The following is an 18983-nucleotide window of genomic DNA, read 5'->3' on the forward strand; positions in this document are numbered from 1 at the left end:
CAATCTCAACTTTTCATAACTATTTCTGAACTTACTTGAACACTTCCTGGTCCATAACCACACCAGCTGCTTGAGTAAGCTCGTACAGCTCCAGCTCTTCTGCGTTGAGGACCTTCTTCTTCTTGACTGCATATTTTTGTACATTTCCACTGACTGTGGCCAAGAGAGTCTGCTGTGCATCTAGGCCAGGTATTCCAGCCTGCTGTGGTACGGCCATATTATCACTGGAGCAAACCTTCACACTGGAATCCAATAAATAACAAATTGTTCTCTATTGTGTCAAGTAAAATCCAACATTCCCAGCCATACATACACAAAGTTCAGAGTACAAAGTACATATATGCTACCATATACTACCTTGACATTAATTTCCAAATAGGTATTCACAGGGAAAAAAATAAATATAACAGAATTTTACAAAAAAACTACACATAAACAGAAATAGATTGACAAACAATTGATGTGCAAAAGACAAACTGTAACTATTACTGAGAACCTGAGTTGTAAAGAGTCATTGAGAGCAAGACTGTATGTTGTAGAATCAAATCAGAGTGGTGCTGAATCAAATTATCTTTGCAGGTTGAGGAGCCTGGTGGTTGTAGGGCAATAACCTGTTCCTGAACCTGGTGATTGTAGGGCAATAACCTGTTCCTGAACCTGGTGGTTGTAGGGCAATAACTGTTCCTGAACCTGGTGATTGTAGGGCAATAACCTGTTCCTGAACCTGGTGGTTGTAGGGCAATAACCTGTTCCTGAACCTGGTGGTTGTAGGGCAACAACCTGTTCCTGAACCTGGCGGTTGTAGGGCAATAACCTGTTCCTGAACCTGGTGGTTGTAGGGCAATAACTGTTCCTGAAGCTGGTGGTTGTAGGGCAATAACTGTTCTGGAACCTGGTGGTTGTAGGGCAATAACTGTTCCAGAAGCTGGTGGTTGTAGGGCAATAATCTGTTCCTGAACCTGGTGGTTGTAGGGCAATAACCTGTTCCTGAAGCTGCTGTATCTCCTACCCAATGATAATAGCAAGAAGAGAGCATGGCCTGGATGGGCGGGGAGTGGTCTTTGATGATAAATGCTGTTTTCTTGTGAGAGTGCTCGAAGTTCAAAGTATAAAGTACATATATGTTAACACATATAACACTGACATCCATTTTTTGCAGGCATATTCAATAAAACCATGGAATAACAACCATATCAGAATCAATGGAAGACCATAACAACTTGGGCGTTCAACCAATGTGCAAGTACAAAAAGGAAGAAATAGTAATAAATAATCAAGCAATAGATATTGAGAACATAAGATGAAGAATCCTAGAAAGTAAGCCCGTAGGCTGTGGGAACACTGAAATGATGAAGTAAGTGAAATTGATTTAAGTTATCTTCTTTGGTTAAGAAGCCTGATGTTTGAGGGGTAATAACTGTTCCTGAACCTGGTGCTGTGAGCCCCAAGGCTCCTGACCTTCTTTCTGGTGACAACAGCGAGAAGAAAGCATGTCCTGTGTGGTGGGGGTCCCTGATGATAGATGCTGCCTTCTTGCAACAACGTTTCGTGTTGGTGTGCTCAATGGTAGTGATCAATGTAAATATACTCAAAGGCGAGACGGTTTCCTCTCTAATAGACTGGCTGTATCCATTACCTTCTGTAGCCTTTTCCATTCTTAGGCATTGGTAATTCTACACCAGGCTATGAAGCAACCAATCAGGATAGTTTCCACTGTGCATCTATAGAAGTTGTCAACATTTTTGCTGACGTGCAAATCTCAAAACAAGTAGAGGCACTACCATGCCTTCTTTGTGATGACACAACTTAGCTGGTCCCAGGACATATCTTCTGATATGCTATTACCAATGTTGGATCCAACTGTTCAATTTTAATTGTCATTTTCTTTGCAATTAACAATTAATTATCTGCCTGGATTTTAAATAGCCTTATATACATAACAGTTTAATATGCCTCTTGTGGTGTTACAAAGTGTAATTCTGGAAACTTTGTACTGTATTAATTGGCTGGTATTTTCTCATTGGTTAACTTTTTACTCCAATATTGAATAAGCATTTTCCAATTGGTTCTCTCTTATCTATGGAATTTTTCTTAGCTCTATGGTATAAAAGTAGTTATTTCGTGCTAGATACCATCTATCTTTTCTTTAGGTCCTCCCTTCTTAAGTAGTAAGACCCCTTGTCACTGTTCTGTTCCTGTTCTCTTTGTTCTATCAACTCTTAATAAAACAATTGTGAAACAACAAGTTTTATGCCTCATACTTGACTTCTGAAGAACCTTGGATTTAAATTCCAGAAACAACATTTCTGGCAGTCAGCAGAGATATTCTGAAGCTTAAAATTTGTTACACTTGAAGACAAAGGAGGCAATTTTTAGTGTGCAACAAATGGGTAAGAACTTCCTCTGTTCCTCTGCCATCGGAGAAAAAACTTCTGGCTTTGAATATTGGATGGAAATCAGGATTGAGGGCTACTTCATTGCCATTTAAAAGAGAAACCACTGTGAAAATATTGGTTGCAATCTATTTTGGTACTTGGTGAAGATAGTGTTTGTAAAATCTATTTGGATGTAAACTATTTGGTTGTGATCTATTTGATTATTCGATCAACAAATGTGTTTGCGATCTATTTGGTTGCTGGAGCAATCTATTAATATTTTGAGATCTTGGAGTGATTAAAGTACATATGAAATAACATTGAATCAAAACAATAGTCAAAGCCATGAATCTTACTAAGAACTCTTACGAGAATAAAACATCTCAGTTTGATCAAATATACGAAAAAGTCCAGACAAAAAATACCAATAGAATAAGGAGGAATGCATTAAAATGCAGAAAATGGCTGCTACTGATTTAGAGATAAGACCGTGTGGTCAGTTTGATCGAACGTGTGAGTGATTGAAAGAGTTAATGAGGTGAGTAAAGTCTTTTACTAATCAAAAGAAACACGAAACTTGTAATAAAACACAACAGCACAATAGAGACAGTAAAAAGACTAGCGAGCATGCCTTTACATTGGCAGAATGAGTGCAAGAAAAACATGGTAGTACAATCGATTAAGTTTCAACGTGAACTAAAACAAAATCAGAAGAGACAGCCTCAACTTCAAGTGGGCGGTCTGTTGGTGACGCTTCTGCTGGTCCTCCACATCTACCTCTGAAACTTCACCTGAGGAATTACAGCCTACTTCAGACAGACCTCTGAGAGACACCATGTGAACTCTGAAAAACAACATGGACTCTACAGCGGTCCCAAGCAACTAAAGTGAGAATGACAGTGATGAAATAGTATGATTGACAGCTATGAATCAGAATCAGGTTTATTATCACCGGCATGTGATGTGAAATTTGTGAACTTAGCAGCAGCAGTTCAATGCAATACATAATATAGAAGAGAAAAAATAATAAATAAAATAAAAAATAATAATAATGAATAAATAAGTAAATCAATTACAGTATACATAATCTCTTTAAACTCCTAATGAAATATAGCCGCTGTCTTGCCTTCTTTAGAACTACATCAATATGTTGGGACCAGGTTAGATCCTCAGAGATCTAACTTGTTCCAATAAAAGACCAAGGGAGTGAAGGTAAACAGGATTGAAAATGAAACTATTGCTAATCAATTTATTGACAAGCTAGTAGCAGATCTCTCTGCTTAGTAACACTGTTAAGGATCTTGCTCTTAACATTGTACTTTCTCCTTGCATTTGCCCTACTGAGGTGCAACAACTCACATTTATCTGGGTTAAACTCATCAGCCATTTCTCAGCCCATAACTGCAACTGATCTATATTGTGATCTATTCTTTGTGAGTCTTGTACATTATCCACAACTCCACCAATCTTGGTATCATCCACAAATTTACTAACCCACTCTTCTACATTTTCATCCAGGTCATTGATATACATCACAAACATCATAAGTCCCAGCACAGATTCCTACTGAACTCCACTAACTACAGACCTCCAGCTTGAATAAGTCCCTTCAGCCACTACCCTCTCTTGAATGAGTAAGCCAGTTCTGAATCCAAACAGCCAATTCATGGTGGACCTCGTGCATCTTAATCTTCTGCTAAAAGTACACACCAGCCCTTTCAAGCAAGCTAAAGTGGTGCTGTCACTGACGATCAAGATCGGGGACCCAAGTGCTAGATTGCTTTATCGGAGGGAAATGAGAGCTAGCTGTGTTCTCTGTTTCTGAGACAGGCTTACTCTCTTCTCCACACTCCAGCCCAAGGTGTTCTCAATCCACTGGATCGATTGGACAATAGCATCAGGAAAGGGTTAAGGCAGTGGCATCTGCTTCATGATTAATTCATATTGGTGCTGAGACATAGTGGTTTTGTATCACTCGTTCTCCCAACCTCAAACATCTGATAATTAGGTGCTGACTGTTTTACTTACCAAGCGAGTTCTCTGCCATGATCCTGACTGCAGTTTACATACTAGCAAAGGCAGATATCAAGCTAGCACTCAATGTATTGAGTGCCATGATTAACAAATAAGAAATGGCTTACCATGATGCCCTTTATATCCTTGCTGTGAATTTCAATCAGGCTAATTTGAAAAAAATCTCTGCCAACTGCTACTGGCACATCACCTGCAGCACCAGAGGACCCAACAGACGCATCCTCTGCTACACTACCATTGACAATGCTGTTCCATCCCTCAATTGCATTTCAGGAAATCTAACCTCCTCCTTCCTGCATATAGCCAGAGACTAAAGAGCCAAGCATAAAAGCCCAAACAAGCAAGACATCCAGCAACGTGATTCAGGAGATAAAGACGCATGGATCCAGGATGAGTTACAAGTTTTAAATTGGCTTGCCCATAGAAGACAGACCTTAGGGGTGAAAAGTTGTGTTTTTCTGGCTGGAGGTCTGTGATCAGTGGTATTCTGCAAGGATTGGTGCTGGGACCTCTTTTGTTTGTGATATATAGCAATGATTTGTATGAAATACAGATAGGTGGATTAGCATGTTTGTGGATGACACCAAGATTGGTGGAGTTGTGGACAGCATAAAAGATATCAAAGAAGACTACAGGATATAATTACAGATACGGACAGAGAAGTAGTCAATGGACTTTAATCCAGGAAAATATAAGGTGTTGCATTTTGAGAGGTCAAATAAAAGTAGAACGTATACAGTTAATGGTAAACCCCTTTACGGCATTTAAGTACAGAGGCATCTTGGGGTCCACGTCCACAGTTCCCTGGCTACACAAGTGGATAAGGTGATTATGAAAGCACATGAAATGCTTACTTCCATTGGTATGGGTGTTGAGCATCATAGTGAGGAAGTTATGCTGCAGCCATATAAAACTTTATTCAGATTACACCTGGAGTATTGTGAGCATATTAGCCACAAGGAGAGGCTGGACAAATGTGGGTTGATTACTCGGAGCACTGGAGGCTGAGGAAAGACCTGAAAAAGAGATATTAAACACTAGAGGACATAGCTTTAAGGTGAGAGGAGGAAGTGTGAAAGAGATTCAGAAGGCAATTTTTTTTTTAAACTGAAAAAAAAAACAAGCTGCTGCAGGAATCAGTGGGCTGGACAGTCTCTGTGGATGCAAAAGCACAGTCATCGTTATAGGTCAACACTCTATACGAGTCCTGATACAAGGTCTCAACCCAAATTGTCAACTATTACTTTGCATCAGCAGATGTTGCCTGACCCACTTAGTTTCTTCAGCTGTGTGTTTTTTCATTCCAGTCTTTTGACTCATACAGGATCTTCATATGCAGTCTCGACCTGAAATACTGATTCTCCCTTGTTCCTTGATAACCCACAAGATGCTGCCTGACTCACTGGGTTCCTCCAGTAGCTTATCTTTCTTTAAAATGTAATTGCATTGTAAATCTCCTTTAAACTTTACCCCTCCCACCTTAAAGCTATGCATTTTAGTATTTTAAAGAGTGGTAGGTACCTGGAAGGCGTTTAATAGGGGGAAAATGGAGGAAAAATGGATAGATCTACATTTTAAAAAAGCATCATGGTCGCCACAGACATTGATAACAGAAGACCTGTTTCTGTGTTCTATGTTCCACACTTTATGTTCTATTGGGATAAACTAATACCGTATTAAAACTACCACAAATTGTTATGTTCATTCCTCGATAGACAAGGAGATACTGCAATATAATCCAAGGGAAAACTCACGCTTAAAAATAATTGGATTATTAATACATTTTCAGGCTGAATTGAATAAGTGTTCCTTCAAAATAATTGACATAATTGACTTCAAGACTTTCACTTGTTATTAAACAAACGTTGGAATTTATAATTCAATACATTTAACGTACCGGTACGGACAACTGTCTGACGAACGATCGGCCCGCAGAAGGCGGGGAGCCCAAATTACGTTAGTGCCCACTCCCTCACCTCTTCCCTGACCACCCACCGGCCCCTGAAGCCCCGCTTTCTCCACCGCCCATAACGCCGGAGCACTCCTGCTTATTTACCTGCTCTTCCCTAGCAACCATTCGCCTTCGCATCCACCGCCGCCCGACCATCCGGCAGGAAACGCGAACCCCGTGCAAACGGTCCTAGGGCGCGCCCACTCAAAAGGAAGTCGCAGCGCCTCCTAGTGATTCAGGCGGGTTCTGCGAGCATTTGATGTTGGTGGGTGGAGAGAGCATAAGAGTTTTCTGTAATATTTCAAATAACTTATTGTGCTTCACTTTATCAAATGCTTTTGTGTAGTCGATAAAACAAACAGATCTTTTTGCACTTGAATAGCTCATTCTGATAGTATCCTCAACATCAACATTGCGTTTCTTGTACCTTTGTCTTTCACAAAACCACATTGTTCTTTACCTATTTCAGCTTGTATCTTATTTTTAGCTCTTGTTGTCAAAATTCTTAGAAGTATCTTGGTGATATGACTCATTAAACTTATGGTCCTATGTAATTTACATTCTATTACTCCAGGTTTCTTAGGAAGAGTGATAAATACTGATTTTTTCATCTCTTCAGGTATTATTCCAGTCTCATAAATGTCATTGATTAAATCAGTAAGTTTTTCAATTCCATAATCTTCAAGGATGATAATTTGTTCTATTACTAATTCATCAGGACCTGCTGCCTTTCCTTTCTTCATCTCATTTATTGCATTACGAACTTCAGATTTTATAATACTTGGACCTTCAATGTTTTTCTTAATTTCTGGTTTTTCGCCTCGATCATCTTCAAACAATTCCTGGATATACTCAGTCCATCTGTTCATAATCTCATCTTTTTCCATGATAATGGTACCGTCTTTTGCTCTCAAAACATCCACCTGAAGAAGAGGAGCTTTTTACCAGTGATATTCTTGATTTGTTGATGTAACCTTTTTGGATCAGTAATAGGGATTCTTCCTATTTGCTCACGTTCCTGGTTTAACCATTCTTCTTTGGCTTTTTGACATAAGCTTTTAACTTCTTATCCATCTTATCGTACAAGTGGGCAATTTAATTGTCTTGAAGTTAAAAGCATAACAATAAGACATAAGAACTAATTGCAAGAAAAAAAACAGGAGCCTGAACTGTGAATCTAACTCATATTTACTTCAAGTGAGGCACATATGTGTCATATGGTAGCATCATGATGTACACAGGTCATGTATTTTCACATACAACCCATAAGGAATTACTTAAACAAGTAAAGAATGTTTACCCACATAATATATTTACAAATTTACACAAATAATACTGAAATATTAAATACACAATACTCCATCTTGCTTAGCTATAAACAACTCAATATAGATTGCATCTCAATTATATACACAACCACTATACAGACATCCACAGCACAGTAAGTTTTAAATTGTCCCATTCAGGCCTAAGGATTTAATATATATATATATATATATATATATATATATATATATATATATATATATATATATATATATATATATATATATATACAACCACTATACAGACATCCACAGCACAGTAAGTTTTAAATTGTCCCATTCAGGCCTAAGGATTTAATCACTGTGGAGGCTTCCTCACTCTTGTGGGATAATGTCTTTTCTGACAAGGGAGGTCACTCTGCTTGGCAGGTGAAACGTGTGGCTGTGAAAACAATCTTAAGTTCTGGGGCCTCCTCTGTGGTGGTTGTAGGAGTCGACTCTGAGACTGCAGGAATTGGTTCTGACAGCTCCGGACACTTTTCTTCTTCTAGTTTGTGTATCTTGATCTTGGGAAGGTGCATTTAGATTACTGGAATCTTCTATTAATCCTTCTATTACTCCCTTTACGATCTGATCCCTCTCTTGGTTTCCTTATCCACAACATGCTCTGATCAATCCTCTGTTTTCATATCTCCATTGACTCCTTTCTCTTTGGCATTCCATTTATCCAGCTGGGCTTGGGCTTTTGCATCTACCTTTACAGGCAGCTTTTTATCTCCCACTCAAAGTTCATGCAATAACCTTAATGCATGCAGAGTAATTATGGGTCTTTATACTCACAAAACCTGAATGCTTGCAACTTTCCTAAAGCTCCTTAAACTTCTAGTTTAAAACAAAGCCACATTTCACAAGTAACTGCTTGATTAATGTATCAGAAACTTTCTCAGATACGTTTCCTACAAAAACTGTTGAACTGTTGACCACTGCTTTTGATACTTTCATGCTTCCTTCTGGCAGCATGGTCCATCCTTGGTCCAATATGCTTTCCAACCAGAGGCACAGAGACTGGCACCAGCATCTGTTTGACTTCTGTTGGGCAGCAGCTAATGGTGTACAGCATTGAGACAGTTGTGGCATCATCCAGTACCTTTCTTATTTTGCTTCCAGTTGACTCTATTACAGGAATCTGGCATGTAATTACAAATACCTGGGGATACGAATTGACAATAAACTGGACTGGTCAAAGAACACTGAGGCTGTCTACAAGAAGGGTCAGAGCCGTCTCTATTTCCTGAGGAGACTGAGGTCCTTTAACATCTGCTGGACGATGCTGAGGATGTTCTACGAGTCTGTGGTGGCCAGTGCTATCATGTTTGCTGTTGTGTGCTGGGGCAGCAGGCTGAGGGTAGCAGACACCAACAGAAGCAACAAACTCATTCGTAAGGCCAGTGATGTTGTAGGGATGGAATTGGACTCTCTCATGGTGGTATCTGAAAAGAGGATGCTGTCTAAGTTGCATGTCATCTTGGTCAATGTCTCCCATCCACTACATAATGTACTGGTTGGGCACAGGAGTACATTCAGCCAGAGACTCATTCCACCGAGATGCAACACTGAGCGTCATAGGAAGTCATTCCTGCCTGTGGCCATCAAACTTTACAGCTCCTCCCTTGGAGGGTCACACACCCTGAGCCAATAGGCTGGTCCTGGACTTATTTCCATCTGGCAAAATTTACATATTACTATTTAGTTACTTATGGTTTTATATTGCTATATTTATACTCTATTCTTGGTTGGTGCAACTGTAACGAAACCCAATTTCCCTCAGGATCAATAAAGTATGACTATGACTAGTAAATGGTGGATGGATTTCCAATCAAGATGCAATTGTCTCAGCCAATCACCCCCCTACAATGACCCTCATATTATTACCACATACAAGCCCAATGTGACTTGTTGGCTGTTGTATTTCACTGTTATCAATGTCATTCCCACAGGAATGATCTTTTCTCGAGAACAAGTTCTTAGTTGGATATTTGCAGGCTTCAATGTATTTGAAATGCCATTCAAGCTCTTTTTGTGAAATGTCTGACATAGCTGAACCAGCAACCAACTCCATTTTAGTTAATTTGCTGTTCACTTCTGGCACAAGCCATATTGCTTGAACATTTTTAGTTTTCATATTGTAAGTCTCATCAATTTCAGATTTTTCATCAACAACATGCAGATTAGTGCTGTTTTTGAAACTACAATTTGACTTTTTATCTTTTTCTCCTCTCTGTGCAGTCCATATATTTTTGGATGCCTGATTGCTCTTTGTATGTGTTAGGGTGTTTTTGGGATTAGCACATTTAGCAAATAAATTCAGCAACTTAACTTCAGCCACCAATCTTCAGATCTGAATATGAACTGTAAGACTATAAGACATAGGAGCAGAATTAGTTTATTCAGCCCATCAAGTCTGCTCCGCCATTCCATCATGGCTGATCCCGGATCCCACTCAACCTCATACACCTGCCTTCTCGCCATATCCTTTGATGCCCTGACCGATCAGGAAATGATCAACTTTCACCTAAATATACGCATGGACTTGGCCTCCACCGCAGTCTGTGGCAGAGCAGTCCACAGGTTTACTACTCTCTGGCTAAAAAAAAAAATCCTCCTTCCCACTGTTCTAAAGGTTGCCCCTCAATTTTGAGGCTGTGCCCTCAAGTTCTGAATACCCCCACCATAGGAATCATCCACCCTATCTAGTCTTTCAACATTTGGTAGGTTTCAATGAGATCTCCCCGCATTCTTCTAAATTCCAGTGAGTACAGTCGCAAAGCTGCCAAATGCTCCTCATGCTTTAACTCCTTCATTCCCAGAATCATCCTTGTGAATCTCCTCTGGACTCTCTCCAATGACAGCACATCCTTTCTGAGATATGGGACCCAAAACTGTTGACAATACTCCAAGAGCAGCCTGGCTAGCACCTTATAAAGCCTCTGCATTATCTCCTTGCTTTTATATTCTATTCCCCTTGAAATAAATGCTAACATTGCATTTGCCTTCTTTACCATGGACTCAACCTGTAAAATTAACCTTCTGGGAGTCTTGAATGAGGACTCCAAAGTCCCTCTGCACCTCTGATGTTTGAACCCTCTCCCCATTTAGATAATAGTCCACACTATTGTTCCTTTTACCAAAATGCATCATCATACATTTCCCAACACTGTATTACATCTGCCACGTTTTGCCCATTCTTCCAATGTGTCTAAGTCCTGCTGCAATCGCATTGCTTCCTCAGCACTACCTGCCCCCCCAATTATCTTTGTATCATCTGCAAACTTTGCCACAAAGTTATCAATTTTATCTAAATCAGGGGTGGTCAGCCTTTTATACTCCATGCGTCAATTTTTCATGCACGAGTTCAGATGCGATTTCTTCACGCACAAGTTCTAATTAACATATTTTTACAAGAATTGAATGGGGATACAAGAGTTGTATGGCGCATCTGAACTCGTGAGTAAAAAAATTAACACATGGAATGTAAAAGGTTGGCCACCCCTGACGTAAGTCATTGATAAACAAAGTTAAAAGCAGAAGTCCCATAACTGACCCCTTAGGAACACCACTAGTCACCAACAACCAACCGGAAAAGGCCCCTTTTATTCCCACTTGCTGCCTCCTGTCTGTCAGACATTCCACTTCCCACTATTCAGGACATTTACTAAGACAGGTGTGTAAAAAGTGCCCAAAGATCATTGGGGACCTGAGTCACCCCAGCTACAAAGTGTTCCAGCTGCTACCATCCAGGAAACGCTACTGCAGGATAAATTCCAGGACCAACAGGCTCTGGGACAGCTTCTTCCACCAGGCCATCAAACTGATTAATTCATGCTGATACAATTGTATTTCTATGTTATATTGACTGTCCTGTTTTCATACTATTTATTACAAATTATTATAAATTGCACATTGCACATTTAGACAGAGGTGTAATGTAAAGATTTTTACTCCTCATGTATATGAAGGATGTAAGTAATAAAGTCAATTCATTCATACTGCATGTATATTATTGAGTAACGGAACTTGAGACTGACATGGCAGCACACAGAGACAACCTCATCAACAGTTTATAGCACAATATCCTTCCATGTAAGTAAATGCACAATGAACAACAGGTCAACTTAGAGTGATTGTAAATAAACAATTTAATCCCTGTAGGCATGTTAAACCAAATAAAACATGAAGTTGCACAAGAGCTAGAAAGAAACCAACCTTCCGACCACAATAATACTACGCGAGAAAATAATGAAGATGACACTCCCCCCCCCGATGTGCAGATGAAAGCAGAATTACTTCAACAATGACACAGATGTAGAATCTCCACAGAGTGATGATGTCAAAAAAATACATGGGCACTGACCCAACAAAATGAGCCTACGTACCAAAACAAAATGTCATCAAAATTTGCAAAAATTGTTAATACTCTGAACAAAAATATATTACCACAATATTTAGGAAAACTTGAAGCATTTGAAGAACTACACACAATAACATACGGCACAGCATTAACAGCAGTGCAGTACAACGGCTCCATAGTAGTGGCACTCATTAACATAAACCCAATGAAATGAGAACACTGAAAAGGCAGAAGAGATTAAGAAACAAAACTGAAACCTTAAGAACAGTAATAGCCCACCCAATGGAGTTTAAAATGGATAACCTGAGCAAGAAAATTAAGAGAAAATCTCAGGAAATACTAAGGAAATACAAAGTCCATACAAGATATGATCAACCTAACAAAAACATTACAGAATTTATAGATAAAATAAAACAAAAAGCTTGGAGCATGCAAAGCCAGACAAATAGATACATGAAATGTGCCAGATGAAGAAAAAAGAATTATCAGTTCTGAAAAAAAAAAGGTTTATTCAGGACATTGAAACTAAATTCGACACACCAAAATATCACCAACCCTCATAGAGAATTACCAACAAACACGAGATAATGAACTTTTGGTCTAATATCTACTCAAACAGGGTGGCGCACAATCAAGAAGCAAACTGGATTAGAGAGGAATAAGAACACACTCACACAATTAAGGACATGCAAACACCTGAAGTTACAATGGATATGCTGAAAGCCGTTACACAAAAAACCACAATTGGAAAATACTAATAGTGATAATATTCATAATTATGGGTATAAAAAATTTACGTGGCTTCATCCGTACCTATTAATGCATATCAACAATTTTCTTAAAATTCTGAAAAAATGTTTGACAGAAGGTAAAAGATATCTCTTACCTAAAGGAGAAATCACAAATGACCCATCAAAATATCGTCCTATTACTTGTTTACAAACTGTATATAAAATTGTAACATCATGCATCTCACAGCTAATCACCACTCACTTAGAAAATCACAATATATTTACAGAAGAGCAGGAAATATGCCATAGGGCTATGAAAAGAATGTGAAGAACAATTAATAATAGATTCTGTAATTCCAAATCAAGCCGGGAGGAAAAGCAGAAATATTTCATGTTTATATTGACTACAAAAAAGCATTTGATTCTGTCCCACACTCATGGTTCACAGAAGTTCTTACTATATATAAACTACACTGAGTACTTGTGAAATTACTACAACATCTGATGAAGTACTGGGATACTATAATCACTCTATCTGTTAACAACCAAAAAAAAAAACAACTACCATTACCAAATTAAACAGCAACATTTTTGAGGGCAACTCTCTAAGCCCACTATGGTTCTCTTTAGCTTTAAACTTGCTCTTTAATTTAGTGTATCGGATGAAAATAGTGTAATCAAATTAGAAACAATCTAATGAATTATACTCTGACACATCTTCTATGTATGGGTGATTTGAAATTATATGCTCCCTCATCAGTAAAACTAAAGCAATTAATTCAAACAGTAGAACTATTTTCGAAAGATATGAACACAAAATTTGGACAACAGAAGTGTAGAACATTAAATGTAAAGAAAGGTGCATTAGAGCTAGAAGAATATAAAACAGAGAAGCAGGATTACTTACACAGGCATGGTTACCAAAATCTTGCTTTAAAATACCAACACAAAAAAGTCCCCATACGGTATTATAAATTCAAACCTGATCCAGTTTTTGAGGTGGGGTTCAACAAATTATATTATGACTGATCGATTACCACAGATACGACAATCCATAATTACCATCCAGATATAATATTAAAGGATAAGCAAGCAATGACAACTTACTTAATAGTTATAGTCGTTCCAAACACACATAACATACAGAAATCAGTAAGTGAAAGACAGCATAAATATGCTGAATTAAAAGAGGAAATTGAAAGACTATGTTACACGAACAGGGTATACATCATCATCTGTTAACATCCCAAAATCTCTACATAATAGCATTGAACAATTAGGTCTACACCATGATACTGTGGATTTCAATTTCTCTTTACAATCTGCTGGGTGCTTATGTCTTTAAAGAAACCTATTCCATGTTCACAATTTCCTTGAAGTTAGAGGGCATGCAGATAACCAGGTAAATATGTCCTTTCTTTGAACAATAGCTCTCTGTAATAACTACCAGGATGCTGCAGATGTTGGGAATCTGGAGCAACACACACACACAAAGTGCTGGACGAACTCAGCAACATCTGTGGAGGGAAATTGTACAATCAATATTTCTGGCCAAGACCCTTCATCAAGACTGGAAAGGAAGGGAGCAGAAAGGTAGGGGAGGAACAAGCTGGCAGGTCATAGGTGAGTCCTACCTTTCCTCTGCTTGCGGACTCACATATGATCTGCTAGTTTGATCTCTTACAATCCTCCTCCCCACACTTTATTATTCTGGCTTCTGCCCCCTTCTCGATGAAGTGTCGCAGTATGAATCGTCGACTGTCCTTTTTTCTGCTACAGACGCTGTTTGTCCTCCAGCACTTTGTGTGTTGCTTTACACACGCGAATCATGTTTAAAGACTCGCGCCACTGATGTCCTGAGAGATTTATAAATATTTATTTTAAAACCGAGGATTACTTTTGTTCGGATGTTGATGCTGACAATCGGTAGTACTTTTTCCCTCCCTTTCACTCTGTGTGTGTTTTGCTTTGGTGCTGAGGTGGATACTGGCGGCCGTTCGCGGCGAGCTTCCCACTGCAGCTGCCGGACCTCTCCCCTGGCTGGCTGGGCTGGGATGGGCCGGTCCCGGCCAGGCCTCCTCCTCCACCTCTCTGGGGCCCGCCTCCTCCTCCAGCCCGAGACCCGCCTCTTTCATGGGGACGCCGGCTGCCGTCCGAATTCGCAGCCGGTGGGTGACTTTGTCTCGGCGCCGTGCACGGACATCCCTTCGGCCTGGGCATGAACGAGCTGCCCCGGGAGGCGGGTGGCTCGGCGGGGCCCGCACTGCCCCCGGCCGCCACCGCTGACACTCGCAGAGGCTGGCTCCACAAATGGACCAACTATCTGAAAGGTTACCAGCGCCGCTGGTTCGTGCTCAGCAATGGGCTCCTCTCCTATTACAGGTAAACCGGGCACGTCCACCCGCTTTACTTTGTAACTTCGCAGTACGGGTAAAACCTGAGGCGTTTTGTCATGGTTAGAGAGGCACCCGCTTGAAATGAGACAACAAAGTGGTGCGCCTCGGGGCTTAGGGCTAGGGACATGCAGTTCTTATTTCACTCTAATGATTTGAAAAGGAGTTCATCAGCAAGTTGTTTATTTGGCAACTTCTAATATAGTAAATCAGCCTGAGATCCCTGATCACATTTAGCAGGTAACTGGCTGGCCACTGGAAAAGCCGTTATCTACCAGGCTATGAACTGACACCTGAGGTGCGGGTTTAATTTACGTACAAGATAGAACAGTTCAGCAACTTTGGACCACGGTGTCTGCGTTGAAAATGATGCCAAAGTAAATCTCTTCTGCCTCTACGTGATTAATTTCCCGCTGTATCCTGCATATTCACGTCTCTATCTAAAAGCCTCTTAAACGCCACGGTGGTAGCTGTTTCCACCTCTACCCTCGGCTGCCTGTTGCAGGCTCCTGTCAGTCCACTTTTGGTTGGCGTAGGTTCACCTTGGTGACTGATGGTGCCAAGATACGTAGGGAGCAAATTGTTAAGGGCTTGGGCTAAGATGTAGAGAATTCTGGAGTTTAAGCCCTTGGCATATGAAAGCATAGCAGTCAATGATGGGACATGGGGCAAATCATAAACATGGTTACATTTAAAGCAGCACTGGGCAGCATGGCAGCGTAGTGGTTAGTGTAACACTACAACTTCAAGATCTGGGTTCAGTTCCATTCCTGTCTTTAAGGGAGTGTGTATATTTCCTCTGTGACCTGTGGGTTTCCTTTGGGTTCTCTGGTTTCCTTCCCATATTCCAAAGACATATGGGTTAGTTAGTTGTTGGCATGCTATGTTGGCACAGGAAACATGGCAACACTTGCAAGCTGCCCCAGCACATACTCGGAATGTGTTGGTTGTTGATGCAAATGATGCTTCTCACGTTATGTTTTGCTATACATATGGCAAAAAATCTAATCCTTAAGATCTTTAGCTTTAAAATGGAAAGAAAGGCAATATGCACTGGGAATGTTAGCTAAATTAAAATAAATTTGCAATTTTATTCTAGTGAATGACAAATATATCCATTTCTCGCAGAAGAATAGTCAAAAAGGTGAATCCAGTACCATGTCTTGAAATCAGGAAGGGTGCATGTAATTTGGAGGGAATGTGTTTAGAAGTACTGCCCTGGTCATACCTTGCTATGTACTGTTGTTTTTCCAAGTCTTGAATTGCAGGGGAAGATGTTTTGGAAAAGAACATAGAATTGAACTAATGAAATCTTTACAGAAATACTGGAGAAAAGTGACCTTTTAAGCTTTGGAGATGACTGAAAGTTAATTTTGTCATGTTTTTTAATGCCACATGGAAAAATCAGAAGGGTTAATAAAATAAATATCAGCATTCAGATGAAGGGTCTCAAATTTTAACTAGTAAAAGAATCAAACAACATTGCTTTTAAAATCATCGTCGTGTTCGAAGAGTGACTTTAGAGTGGACTTCTAGGTAGAAGTGTGGAATTTTACCATTGGTCTGCAGAGGAATATCATTAACTGTCTTTTCAAGGCCAAGCAGACATTGAAGTATGACTTGGCAACAATCCTTGGAATGATGCAATGGAAGGCTTGGAAGGAATAACTTTAAATTTAATAAAGCAGGAGCTGTCTGCTGCACCAATTTCTCTTCTGGATGTTGCTACTCTGCAGGTTACAGTCATTCAATCAGACCTCGTGAATATTGAAAGTAGAATGGAGAATGCTGGAAATAATCAGTAAAATAGAATCACTGGCATATGTTGTGAAATTTGTTGTTTTACAGCAGCAGTACATTGCAATACATAATAATAAAAATGAAATTTCAATAAGTATATATAAAATATTTAATTCAATAAGTAGTGCAAAAAGATAGTGGCATATTGGATTTTGTTTACAAAACAATGAGTGAATGTCTGTTAGGTCAAAAGACCACTTAACTCTTTCTGAAACTTGCAGCAAGTGAAGTCAGTTAAACACTGAGATAACCATGAGTAACCATTAAAATGTGAATGTCTGGTGATAGCTGGATTCTTTCTTCAGGCTTATTGCTTGTTTGAAAACATTAATGTATTGCAAGTCCAAGGAATGTTGTGTGCTACAAGATAATGAGCAGTGACCATTAAGATGTCTAAATTGATTTATGAGGGTATGCTGAATGCTGTGTTAATGATGTGTTGTTTGGTGTAAGCATGCAGGGTTAATGTAAGATCAAAGAGTTTGTCTTGTGGGTGTCAACACTTGTGGAGCTTGTATAAATGTAAGAATTTTTCATTAATTCTTTGGACTTCAGCTGGGGCGGGAAATCATGATCGGTGCTTGTGATTAAGGGGTGGTTTCACAAGAGGGCCAGAAATCATAGTTCCACCGACAACAGCAACAATCAAGTGGTGACTAAGAATATGAAGCCCAGAGTCTTTGTGACTTGCTATGTAGTATTCTATGTGGTTTATTTGTACTTTCTTTTTTATGATAAGAAATTACACTTAAGTTACTTTGTTGTGCCTGTATGCTTATTTCCACATCTCCTGGCCACTCGAATTGTTGCGACTGATTAACCCAGCCCATTACAGAGAGGAAAAAAGATAGATATTATTCATGGATTAATGATCCATTTAGAAATCTAATGGTGGAGGGGAAGAAGCTGTTCCTGATACATTGAGTGTGTGTCTTCAGATTTCTGTGTCTCCTCCTTGATGGTAGCAATGAGAAGAGGATATGTCCTGGGTGACAAGAGTTCATAGTATTGGATGCCGTCTTTTTGAGGCATTGCCTTTTGAAGTTGTTTTCGATACTGGGGAGGCTAGTGCCCATGATGGAGCTGGCTAAGTTTACAACTTTCTGCAACTTTTTTCGATCGTGTATAATGGCTCCTCCAGACCAGATGGTGAGGCAACCAGTTAGAATGCTCTTCATGGTACATGGTATAGAAATTTGTGAGTGTCTTTGGTGACATACTAAGACTCCTTAAACTCCTAATGAAATATGGCTGTTGTGGTGCCTTCTTTGTAATTGTATCAACATGTTAGGCCCAGAATAGATCTTCAGAGATGTTGACATCCAGGGTCTTGAAACTGCTTACCTTTCTACTGCTGGTCCCTCAATGAGGACTGGTGTGTGTTCCCTTGAAGTTCACAATCATTTCCTTGGTCATACTGAGATTGAGCGCATGGTTGTTACTGTGACACTACTCAACCAGCTGATCTATCTTGTTCCAGTAGGCCATCTGAAATTCTGCCAATAATAGTTGTGTTGTCAGGAAATTTATAAATGGCGTTTGAGCTGTGCCTAACCACACAGTTGTGAGTGTAGAGAGAGTAGAGTAGTGGCCTTAGCACACCTCCTTGAGGTGCAGCAGTGTTGTTGTCTGCAAGCTGCAAGGAGGAGATGCTACTTCCGACCTGCACGGGTTGTGGTGAGGAAGTCGAGGATCCAGTTGCAGAGGGAGATAGAGGCCCAGGTTTTGAAGCTTGTTGATTAGAACTGAGGGTATGATTGTGTTGAACGCTGAGCTGTAATCAATAAAAAGCAGCCTGGCTTGGGTATTATTTTTGCAATACACACAAAATGCTGGAGGAATTCAGCAGGTCAGGCAGCACCTATGGAAATGAGTAAACAGTCGACATTTTGGACTGGAGGATATTATTATTGTCCAGGTGATCCAAGGCCAAGTGGAGAGTCAGTGAGATAGCATCTACTGTGCCTTCTTTGTAATTGCATCAATGTATTAGGCCCAGGATAAATCCTATTGTGGCAATAGGCAA

At 39.8% G+C, this 18983-nt stretch overlaps 2 protein-coding genes across 4 annotated transcripts in view; one reads left to right on the forward strand and one right to left on the reverse strand.

Moving 5' to 3' along the window:
- mzt2b (mitotic spindle organizing protein 2B) overlaps positions 1-6556 on the reverse strand; it is a 36835-nt gene extending 30279 nt beyond the window's left edge. For 2 of the 3 annotated variants that reach the window (XM_072247635.1, XM_072247637.1), the window contains exons 1-2: positions 6466-6556; positions 36-242 (exon numbers count right to left, since the gene is read on the reverse strand). In XM_072247635.1, coding sequence (XP_072103736.1) covers positions 36-217 — 182 coding nt within the window. In that variant the 5' untranslated portion in view covers positions 218-242; positions 6466-6556. Of the gene's footprint in view, positions 1-35; positions 243-6306; positions 6401-6465 lie in introns of those variants that run through there. The other variant, XM_072247636.1, reaches the window with a different exon arrangement.
- An 8374-nt stretch (positions 6557-14930) lies between these two features.
- osbp2b (oxysterol binding protein 2b) overlaps positions 14931-18983 on the forward strand; it is a 364368-nt gene continuing 360315 nt past the window's right edge. The window contains exon 1 of the mRNA XM_072247656.1: positions 14931-15146. Within this exon, the coding sequence (XP_072103757.1) occupies positions 14983-15146 (164 nt within the window). The 5' untranslated portion in view covers positions 14931-14982. The remainder of the gene's footprint in view (positions 15147-18983) is intronic.

The sequence above is a fragment of the Mobula birostris genome, chromosome 31 (assembly GCF_030028105.1).
Source record: "Mobula birostris isolate sMobBir1 chromosome 31, sMobBir1.hap1, whole genome shotgun sequence".
Classification (NCBI taxonomy): Eukaryota; Metazoa; Chordata; class Chondrichthyes; order Myliobatiformes; family Myliobatidae; genus Mobula; species Mobula birostris.